Source organism: Grampus griseus (genome assembly GCF_964374135.1).
Source record: "Grampus griseus genome assembly, chromosome: 11".
Lineage (NCBI taxonomy): Eukaryota > Metazoa > Chordata > Mammalia > Artiodactyla > Delphinidae > Grampus > Grampus griseus.
In genome coordinates, this window is record NC_139005.1 from 11,474,249 (window position 1) to 11,486,041 (window position 11,793).

General features: G+C 41.9%; 1 protein-coding gene across 1 annotated transcript; it reads left to right on the top strand.

The window, feature by feature from the left end:
* Nucleotides 1-6,012: 6,012 nt before the first annotated feature.
* On the top strand, nucleotides 6,013-9,951 carry PDE6H (phosphodiesterase 6H; the record flags this gene model as incomplete). The annotated part of the gene is made up of 3 exons (XM_082665851.1): nucleotides 6,013-6,146; nucleotides 7,289-7,329; nucleotides 9,875-9,951. The coding sequence occupies 3 exons, from the start codon at nucleotides 6,013-6,015 to the stop codon at nucleotides 9,949-9,951; spliced, it is 252 nt and encodes an 83-aa protein (XP_082521977.1).
* Between the last annotated feature and the right edge of the window lie 1,842 nt (nucleotides 9,952-11,793).

Consider the following 11,793-nt stretch of genomic DNA (forward strand, 5'->3'; position numbering starts at 1 on the left):
AGGGAGTGGAAAGACCCATCCAGAGACAAAACACCCTGCTGCCTCTGCAAGGTGTTTGCTGTCTTCAGAATCCTCTAATTTTGGTAAATACCAAGGGAAAGATTACTGAAAAAACCCCTTAAGCTGGTTAGCTGCCTATGTAACCTGCTTGGGGCTGCAGGTTAAGAATCATTCCCTGCCTAGAAAGGATACATTGACATTCTTTCTCTATAATCTCATGGAGTACAATTCTCTTATAAGTAACAATTTAGAGAAGCACACTGTAGTTCACTAGCAACGCATCAGAGTAACCAGCAACACAGGCATCTCGGTCCAGGTCTGCTTTGCTGTAGTGGAGTAGAAAGACAGCTGAATAAACAAGATATTTGCAGGGCTGGGCCTTGCTCCTGGCTCCCCTACTCACTTTATATGCAATCTTGAATAAATCGTTTAATTTCTTTATGACAAATTTGTCAAAAGAGCTTAATGATGCTGGCATATGAGTCAAGGTCTATTCAAAACTGTATAAAGTGATGTACAAATTCATATTAGTGGCTCAATGCAATTGGAAGATGGGTGTCAAGGGTCCCACTGAAGGGGATTGTAGTCTGGGCCTCACACCCTGAAGCATTTGGTGCGAAAGATCCAGCAATCAATTCTCGAATAAATATCATCAGTTAAGAGTTCCCAGCTATCACTTGCGCTCTTTCTCTGTCACGTATCACTGAATTTTAGGTTATTCCTGATTTGTGGTTTCATCTGTCTGAGAAAATGCCTATAACACCGATTAGGGAGAGATACTGGTCTTTCTCAATGGCACTGCTCCCAGGATCAATGTCTCCAATGAAGCAGGGGACACTGTGAGAATTATGTGATCATCTGTGTGTGTATATGTGTGTGTGTGTGTGACAGAGAGAGAGAGGAGAGAGAGGGACAGTATGCAAGGGCTTGTGTGTGTCGGGAAAAGGGAAGAATGGGGGGTAAGGACTAAAGTTAACAATGGAGAAGGAAAAAGATTTTGAACTACAATCTGCAAGTCTCCCCTTGGAAATCAACACTTTGTGTGTGAATTCGATACTTATTTATGGACAGGAGAGAGCCCAAGTCCGTTTGTAAGAACATCCAATTAACAGAAAAGCCTGTCCCAGTCTCACCCCACACTCTTGCAGCTTCTTTGCACCTGGGCCGATGCTCCTAAGCCTATGATGATGCGCTTAGGTAGCATGAGGGTATTACAGAGATAAATCAGGATGCAAAGGTCCTTTAGTCATCTACTGTGAAGAAGGCAACTGGACAGCTCATTGGAGAAACACTCAGCTCTGTGAGTATTTCTCAACTTCTGGAGAGTTTAAGCAGGATATAATCAAAGGGCTTTTGTTTGCACGGGGTGGGGGGGTTCAATTTGGCTCTAAAACAAAGAAATGGAAGAAAAGAACACATGAACCTGTGGGCCTGGACCAGGGATGGGGATGGAAATGGGAGAAAACATGGAGGAAATACACCCAAACTTCCTTATAATGCCCTGTGACAAGCTAATGAGTGAAATTTGATTATTACAAGGTCATTGCAAACCTTGATTACTAAATTCACTTAGAAGCAACCCCAAACTGACCCTCCCTTTTGGCGGCTCCATAGCAAACAGTCTTCTGGGAAAGGAGGGATCTGGGGCACTAAGTGACCACAGAGCAAACAGTTCTTTACTCCCAGGGTGTGCTTGAAAACTAAGTCCAGGCACCAAGAGGCTGATGTGGGAGCGTGAGGGTGAGGGGAATGATACCAGAACCAGTGGGGGAATGACCGCAGTGCAGGACAGGTGTGCTAAACCTTCTCCCTCCGAGGTTAAAATGTTTGTTTGCTCCTAGCTGAAGCAAGGTACTTGCTGGATTTTTGGTTTTGTTTTTTTCACGGCTTTGGTTTGGATCTTCCTTGGCTCTCCACATTATTAGATTCTCTCTGCCTCAGCGGGACCCTGGGTGACGTTTATAGGTCCAACCACATCCGTGGAGGAAATTGCTCCTTCGCCTATATTCGCCCCATCCTCGCCCATATCTTTGCTGAGAAAGAGGGAACTCGAAGCCTAGGGCGATAATAGTAGCATTAGAGAACCTGACTCAAGAATCTTCAGAAATTGCCCTTCCTTAGCTGGAATTTGTGGAGCATCACCTGTAGCTTCCTACAGCTGAGCTCTGCTGCCTTGGGTCTAAGGCAACAGTAACCTCAGTTCCCTCAAACCTATGCCTTGAAATCTTACATTGCTGCATCCACTTTCTGCAGAGGAAGAGCTTGTAATTTTCAAAAGGGGAAGGGCTAACCGTGTATTTTTTGTTTGTTTTGTTTGTTTGTTTGTTTTTGTGGTACACGGGCCTCTCACTGTTGTGGCCTCTCCTGTTGCGGAGCACAGGCTCCGGACACGCAGGCTCAGCGGCCATGGCTCACGGGCCCAGCTGCTCCGCGGCATGTGGGATCCTCCCGGACGGGGGCACGAACCTGCGTCTCCTGCATCGGCAGGCGGACTCTCAACCACTGCGCCACCAGGGAAGCCCCCTAACCGTGTTTTAAAAACAGGGAAACCATTCTGTCTCGTGAAGGAATGAATTACTTGGCACTTTGCGAGGCAAAAATGTGAAACCTCTGCTTGCAGCTAAAATCAAGTCTGATACTAGATTCAGGATTATTCAGCTTCCAGGGATGCCCTTGGAGTTCTCAGGAAAGCACAGTCAGGATAAGTTCAGCTGTAGGTGATACCTGTGGCCGACAGGACTGATTTCCAAGGCAGGACAAGGTCATATTTGTTCTGCTCATCCCAAAGATGTTACAGGGAAAACTGGAGGGTAAATCTATGACAGAAACACCCTAGGGATTGGTTGACTGTCCTAGGTACTCAAAAATGAAATATTGTACTCAAAATGCACAATAAATGTAAAAACAGTTATTATTCATAGCGCAGATCCTGAGGGCCATGAGGATTCAGGGATTAGCCAGGCAACTGTTACATAACGCTTTCCAAGGACAATTCTTTTATGTAACGCATCACACTTGGAATTAGTCAGGAATTCGGTCCAAGCCTAGAGAAACTTGCAACTGCAATTTCAGAATTATATAAACATGCAAAAGAAACTCACCAGAGAAAAGGGGAAGTGTAATCAGGGGTACATAGAAGTCAAGTGTGAATTTTAAGTTCTTTGGGGTTGCTGTTAGGGTTGTCAAAGGAATCCAAAGAAGTCCTCTTAAGACAGAATTGTGAGAGCAAAAATAACTTAATAGTTGGGGCATTTGAAGGATGCCGAGGATTTCCCAGCAAGTGCAGGTAGCAATTACCTCTCTGGTGCTTGACAAGGACCCTTCAGCAGATGGCCTGGAGGAAGGGGTGTGGGAGTCCGGGTGAACCTATGTCGAAACCATCAATTTGTTTGCAGGGCTTCCTTGACTGTCAGAAGGTCTACTATAAAAAGGTTACTCCTTTTTGAGTATTTTTCACCGAACACTCTACGTTATTCCCTCTTATTTTCCCCATTACCCTAAAAAGAAGATATTATTTGATTCATTTTATAGATGGAGTGAGACCTAGAGAGGTTATGCAACTTATCCAAGGTCACATAAACAGTTCTGTGGAGCAGGAATTTGAGATTATTTCTATTTGATTCTAAAGCATCTACTCTTTACACTGTTTTGCCCCCTAAAGGGTGATTTGACTGACTAAGGTTACCTTAGCTTAGACCCTCACATTATAGACTTTGGATCTAACATAGTAGAATCCCAGTTAGAGTTGCCAGATAACATAGAAGATGCCCAGATAAATTTGGATTTCAGATAAACAACAACAAGACAAGTTTCTAAGTATAAGTAAGTACCGTGAAATATTTGGGATATACTTATACTAGAAAAAAAGTCATTTGTTGTATAGCTGAAATTCAAATTTAACTGGTCTTCCTGTATTTTTATTTGCTAAATGTGGCAATCCTAAACCTAATAGGCACTCTAGATTAAAGAAAGGAAAGTTTGTAGTTTCTTATTGCTTTGAAAGAATTGGTAAGTCCAAAAGCTTGATCTGAGGGAAATTCTCCAATTTTCCTCTGTGGCTTTGGCGGAGCTGGGACGTGTCTGTTACTGGTGGCACAGTCAGAGAGTAATGCTTCTCTCGGCTGCCCGCCAAGCCACTCCCATGCTCCCAACCACACTTGGGAGAGGCACGAACTTTGCCTGTTTACCAGAGCAGGAGAGGGCCCGCAGCACAAGAATTGGATTCAGGGAGTAGAGGAGCTGGCAGCATATTTTCTAAAGCCACTGAGGGCTTTATGAGGTGAAGATCAGCTGACGCTTTACATATGGTTTGATGGAGAAGGTCACAGGAATGTCACAGGATCTCAGGACCCAAGTTTCAAAGTATTAGTTCTCTTTATTTATTTATTCACTCATCTGACAAATATGTATGTGGCATACCTACTATGGGCCGGGTACTGTTGTAGGTTCTGAGGCTACAGAAATGAACAAAGACTGAAAAAGCAGCCTCATGGAGCATATTCCAGTGGGGGATTAAGACAAGATCCATTGCATGTATAGGTGATCCAGGACCCTGGCCAGCTTCACCATCCCTGGTTCCAGCTCACAGAGTAGTCAATGTGTTTTTATTGAACAAGTTGAGGACTGGCCAGGATCGAAATAAAATAGTAATTGGGGAAGAGAAAATAGGGAAAAATATCTTGGAGGCAAGGAGTTATTAATAATTTTACATGATTTTGAGAGTAATAAGAAAAAGTTAATAAAAGTTACACAATATAAGTTTTGAAGGGTGTGCAGTGTGGCAGAGAGAGAGAAAAGATGGTTAGTATGAGCTAAACATTGTTGGGAACAATTGAAGTTAAGAATATTAGCATAAATCTATAATGAATGAAATATGGAATTCTATGAAAACAAGCTCCCAGGCGGTAGATTATGGACAGGTTGGCTCCAGGTGGGAGATTAAGGCTGTTTGGAAGTTCTGTGGAGGTTTTTCAGAATCTTCCTTCCCAGATTAAGTGCTATCGACTTTTGTTATAGAGTAGGAGAAAGAAAAGTATTCTTTAGCTTAGCATAAATCATGCTAATTCGTTATTACATGTTATTATAACATGTAATAAAAATTTGTTATGTTCTTTTATTTGTACTTGAAGAATGACTATGTACATTTTTGTAGCTAAAATGAAAGTCTGGGAAAATTATATTGGATAGCTCCTTGATTTAGATAGGAGAAAATGTTGAAGATTTCTGAGGAATATGTGGCTAGAAAACTTTATATCTGGCTGTGGAGTTAAAGCACACACTTACTACTTAATCACCCCACACTGTCTTCTGTATGCTTGTGTGTGTGTGTGTGTGTGTGTGTGTGTGTGTGTGTATTGGGATGTATTGAACACTTCCGTGGTGTTGGTACACCAGGTTCAGAGTTTCCCCTATCCAGACTACTACACTGTCATCCCCAGAACTAGGAAAGAAGTCCCTGCATCACATGAGAAGTAAATAAAATAAGGACCATAAAGAACAGAGGCCATAAAAAATGGGTCAATAAACGTTTAGAGTCAGGTTATTTTACAGCTAGATGGAAATATATGTAAAGCTTAAAGAATTTTTCAGTGCTGCAAAGACTGTAGACATTCTTTAGTTCATTTCTCTCCCTTTATAGATGGTAGAACTGGTGATCAAACAGAAGGACATCATTATAATAAATTCACATAGAAAGTTAGTGGCAGATTTATTGGAGCAACAAATCCATCCAGATTTTTGAACTCTATCAGTTGCCAGTTTATATCCCACTCTACTGATCGCCTCCCTTGATGTATACCACATTCTCTTAAAAATCCCTTTAAAAGATAACTTCTCCCTTTTGGTGTCAACACAAGATACTGAGCTTCTTTATCAAGGTGGTTTTCTCCCCACCTCCAGTTTACCGTCAGGGTCTAATACGTAATGGTTCTCATACCTTGAACGGTCTTCTTTTTTTCTCTTACTGTCTAAGGAGCCTGAAAGAAAACCATCAGCCCCCCAAGGACCAGCAGAATGAGTGACAATTCTACTGTGGCCCCTCCAACTTCAAACCAAGGTCCCACCACCCCACGCAAAGGACCCCCCAAGTTCAAGCAGAGGCAGACTCGTCAGTTCAAGAGCAAGCCTCCTAAGAAAGGTGTGAAAGGGTAAGACCAAGATTAAAAATTAGACTTTCTATTGTTTTTTTCCCTCCATATGGCTGATTCACTTTGTTGTACAACAGAAACTAACACAGTATTGTAAAGCAATTACACTCCAATAAAGATCTATAAAAAAAAAAGAGTGCTTTGGCTTTAAGAAATTAATGCTCACAATATTAAATAGACTTAAAAAAATTTCCAGCCACACCCTCTGTTTTCCTGTCTAAGAGAATCTTTGCTGAATCATGTTTTCAGTCCTGGAATCCTTTCTACAGGAAAGGATTCCTGATCTACAGCCAGAATTAACATGGAAAATGGAACCTTCACAGTGACCTGCAACTTGACCTTTCAGACTTTTCTTGACCACTCTCCTTCGCTGATGTGACCTGTGTTTTAATCTGGAACACAGAAACACTGGCCACTTCTAGAACACACCATTTATTTTCATGGCTTCAAATCTTCTCTCTTCAGTTCTTTGTTTTTCTCTTTCTCTTCTTGGCAAAATCTTGTTTATTTTCAACACACACTCATGTTAATTTCTTCTGAAAGCCATTGCTGACTCCCTTAGACAAACATTATCATTGCTTCCATGTTTGCATTTTGTACATTCAGCGATGGTAACTTGTGTTATTTTATATCACATTTATTTCTTGTCATCTGTTCCCTGAGACTGAGATCCCTCAGAGAAAATTTGTGTGTTTGTTTTTTTCCTTAACTCCCAGGGCCTAACACAATGCCAGGGACATAGTAGATGCTTAATATGTACTTTTGGATAAACTAAACAAATGGATAAATTAATCATTTTAATGACTTTCATATTGCTTTCTCATTCTAATTTCTATTTTAAAAAGTGGAGCTTGACTAAATTGCCCCACTGATCTCTCTTTTTTTTTTTTTTTCTGGCTCTCAATTGTCTTGAGCTAAATTTTTACAGAGGGGAAACTATCCCTCCTCTGGGACACATTGTCTAAAACCTGCCTGAGTGCCACTTCCTTTGTGCCAGTTCAATGCAGACAGAAGGGATTTCTCAAATACAAAAACTTAAACTTCTTCTTCTTTCTCTTTGAATCAGGAAACTCTTCACGTGACTTATTCCAGGATCCTTTGGCTCCGATATCAGCTAATGTCTCTCGTATTTTTTTCCATAGGTTTGGAGATGACATTCCGGGCATGGAGGGACTAGGAACAGGTGAGCCACCCGAAGATTTCAGTGACTTTCACCCTTGGAATTTCACCTTTTTTTCTCCTTCAGGCCACATGGGGCATTTGAAAGTTACCAGAAATACCTAAGGCAGCAGATTCTTTAAAGACCTAGAAAAGTGGGGTTTTAACTTAACTTCCAAAATAAGTATGTGTATGCCCAGAGGCTAAAACTCTAAAAGAAATCAGACTTGCCCCAAAGTTTAATGAATCTTTGTGTTTTGTTAAACACTCTTGAGGGCGTACAACGATGAATTGTAGTCTTTCACCGTAGAAGGATTCTTAGAGTGAGTCTAGACCAACTTTATTTTTCAGAAGAGAAATCTGAGACAGAGAGGAATTAAGTGACAATCTGAGACCACAGAGTGAGGTACTGGAAACAAGGGTGGGGCCAGGAGAGCCTTTTCACTCTACAGGGCCAACCACTCCCTCACCTACTTCCTTTTTTCACAAATCCTCTGGCACCCAGAACAGGGCCCTACATACTGAAAGTATCCGGTACAATATTTTTTAATTGGCTAGAATTTTTATTTGTTGGATAATGCATGCAAATTACTGCACATCCTTTTTAAAAAAACTATTTATTTTATTTATTTATTTTTGGCTGCACTGGGTCTCTGCGGCTTCACACGGATCTCTCTAGCTGCGGAGAACGGGGACCACTCCTCGCCGCGGTGCGCGGGCTTCTCATCGCGGTGGCCTCTCCCGTTGCGGAGCTTGGCCTCTAGGGGCGCGGGCTCGGCAGTCGTGGCTCGCGGGCTCCAGAGCTCAGGCCCAGCAGTTGTGGCGCAGGGGCCCAGTTGCTCCACGGCATGTGGTGTCCTCCCAGACCAAGGCTTGAACCCACGTCCCCTGCACCTGCAGTCGGACTCCCAACCACTGCTCCAGCAGGGAAGTCCCCTGCATGTCCTTTTAAAAATTAATAGACGTTATTTTTTAGAGCAGTTTTAGGTTTATAGGAAAATTAAACAGAAAGTACAGAGTTCCTATAGACCCCCTCTGCCACCTTCCTCTCCCTGTACATCGTTTCCCCTATTATTAACATGTTGCATTATCGTGGGGCATTTGTTATACTTCATGACCCAATATTAATACATTGTTATTAACTGAAATAGCTTGTTCATTCTCTGTGTTGTCCAGTTCCTTGGGTTTTGACAAATGCACAATATCCTGTATCCACCATTACAGGTTCATACAGAATACCTTCACTAGCCCCCCAAATCTCTTGTGCTCTACCTGTTCATCCCTTTCTCCCCGTAAACTTCTGATAACCACTAATCTTTTTACTGTCTCTATAGTTTTGCCTTTTCCAGATGGTCCTACAGTTGGAATCATATAGTATGATTTCTTTCACTTAGTAATATTTATCTAAGCTCCCTCCGTGTCTTTACATGGTTTGATAATGCATTTCTTTTTATCACTGAATATTTCATTATATGGTTGTGTCACAGTTTATTTGTGCTATTGATAGGCATCTTGATTGCTTCCAAGTTTTGGCAATTATGAATAAAGCTGCTATAAACTTCCTTGTGCAGGTTTTTGTGTAGCCACATGTTTCCAGCTCATCCAATACACTTTTGATAAATGGTGGCACTCATAGCAATCAGTGTCCTTTCCGGGCAACTCTCAGTTTATCTACTTTTTATTGTCTAATGCCACTCCTCGGATCTCAAATAGAATTTCTAGCCACTTTGATAAAGCTCATATGCTACTCTTTTAAATCAAATGCTTCTCTATTTTGGCCAGGTGTGTATAAGACCAGCAAATTCACTTTTGACTCTGGAATACCTCCTTAACTCTGCCAACATATTTGGAACAGTGGCAAAAGGTTTATACTGATGGAAATTCTGAAGTCTTTGATCTGGTTCTAGTCTAGTCTCTACAACTGTGAGATGTTTTGCTGGGTGTTTAATCACTCTGAGTATCAGTCAGCTTCCCTGTAATTTGGGAACAATAATATCTTATTGCTGATGCAAGAGACTGGATGAGATGATGCCTTGAGATCACTTCTCAGTATGCGGTGGGATATAAGCATTTCAGAATGTAAAGGAGCTTAAGAGCAGTCAGAGAAGCCCAAGAAACACGTCTGGATTGGTAAGGAGTAAGGAGACTGGATTTCCAGACCGTGGGAATTTAAAGCACCCCTATTTCTCACTTTAACCCTTGGCCTAACTAGAATTCCACCTTTCTTCCCTCTTTAGTGGTTTTGTGAGACTCTGTGTGATCAGAGAGCTACACTCCCACAGGATAGCCCCAGTCAAAAGCCTTGGATCATCTCCCCAAAAAGGATGCAGAATAAAACCAACACAAATACCTTGGGAGCCTGTTCTGGGGGAATCAGAGCCCTGCAGAGGATTAATCAACTCGTCTGATCCTTCCTGGGATGAAGGGCCATTCTAGACAACTTCCCGGTCATCTAGACAGCATATGGAAGGGAGGGGTGAGGGCTCTCTGCCTGAAGGATGCCCTTTTGAGCAGAAGAGGCTCTCCTAGGGGTGAGATTGGTTTATAAGTTCTTCTTTTTTCCCTTGCAGATATCACGGTGATTTGTCCTTGGGAGGCATTCAGCCACTTGGAGTTGAACGAGCTCGCTCAGTTTGGGATCATCTGAGGCACCAGAGGTTCTGCCACTCTCAACAGCATCTGCTGTAACTTTGGTTACTTCTGCCCTATTGATCTGCCAGAGTCTTGACATAACAGCTGTCGGAAGTGGTTTCTTTGGCTTACACAGTCGTTTCCCTTAAGTTACTATTAAGAGTTCTCTTAGTGTCAGACTCTCTCATGCAGTATAGTTTAGCTCAGAAGAGTGGGTGAAATCAACTTTTTATAGGGCCTTTCAAACATTACCACTTTTTCCTATCAGCTGGTTAGAAGTCATCAGTATTTCTCCAAAGTTTAAGTCTTTCAAATCTGTTTTAGCTAGGCATTATTTATGATTGGTATTAGGCTTTTAAGATACCATTTATGTCACTCCTCTACCATTTTCTTTAATAAAGGAGATACCTCGAATCTCATGATGAAGTTGTATTAAATGCTATATGCAAATATCTGATGTCCTGTTCTGAGACCCAATTAAACAAAGAAGGCACAGTCACACGGGAAATAAGCACAGTGCATGCAAAGCAGCATAGGATTAAGAGTCAAGTTCCGATTCTGCTTTATAATTTTGTAAATCACGGCCTCTCCGGGTCTAAATTTTACTGGACTAGGTTATCCCTGAGATCTGATGCAGCTTTAAATTGTACAGTTCTGAGTTGGTGGCAAACTGGAGATTTAAACTCAAGACTCTGAGCCTTCTGAGTGCCTTGATTCAGTGGATTGAAAAGATTTGTATCCTTTAAAGTTTAGACTCAGATGCAAAAGATAGGTAGCGGAATCGGAAAAATAAAATAATGGTTTGCTTCACCAGTGAAGTAGTGTCAGATGTAATGTGCACATATTTCCCCAATACTTTCAAGGCAATTGTGCAATTCAAGGGCTGCCTCTGTGTGGCTTGGATGCTTTGGGTACTAGCAGTATTAACTTCTTCATTTCAGTTTTGTAATTTGTGGCAAAAGAATGGAGTAAATTAACTGAAAAGAGAGGCAGGATGATAGAGGGGAAAGAGATTTGGGTTCTAATCCTGCCGCCATCATTTTGGGCAAAGATCTCACTCTTGGGATCCTTCAGTTTGCCTGAATTAAGTAATCTAAGGTTCACGGTAGCGATAAATTCTGTGACTTTGTCTGAGCACGGGAACGAGAGATGCTCAGCGCTGGGGAACATTTCTTCGGAACATTTCTTCGGCTGCAGGCTCTGCACTCACTGTTTCGCACAAATGACATTGTTACCTTCTGGCCAGAAATCTAAAAGCCCAAGGAACACATCTGGATTGGAATGGGGTAAGGACACTGGGTTTCCAGATCATGGACATTTAAAGCATGCCTATTTTTCATTTTAACCCTTGGCCCAACTAGAATTCCACTTTGTTCCCTCCTCATGTTACCGAGTCCAAGCTCGTACTGCTCACTGCATGACAGGCCGAAAAAGGGGCAAGGAAGAGCGACTTTATTCAGAAAGCCAGCAGACCTAGAAGATGGTGGACCAGTGTCCCAAAGAACCATCTTGTCCAGGTTTGGATGCTAGTTTATTTTTCTTTTAAACTGGGGTACAGTTGTTTTACAATATTGTGTTAGTTTCTACTGTACAGAGAACTGAAGTGGAGTTCCCTGTGCTATCCAGCAGGTTCTTATTAGTTACCTGTTTTATACATATTAGTGTATATATGTCAATCCCAGTCTCCCAATTCATCCTACATCCTGCTTTTCCCCCTTGGTGTCCATACATTTTTTCTCTACATCTGTGTCTCTATTTCTGCCTTGCAAACAGGTTCATCTGTACCATTTTTCTAGATTCCACTTATATGGATGCTAGTTTCTTTTCTATAACAAAGTGGCAGAGGTGTGAGGACGTA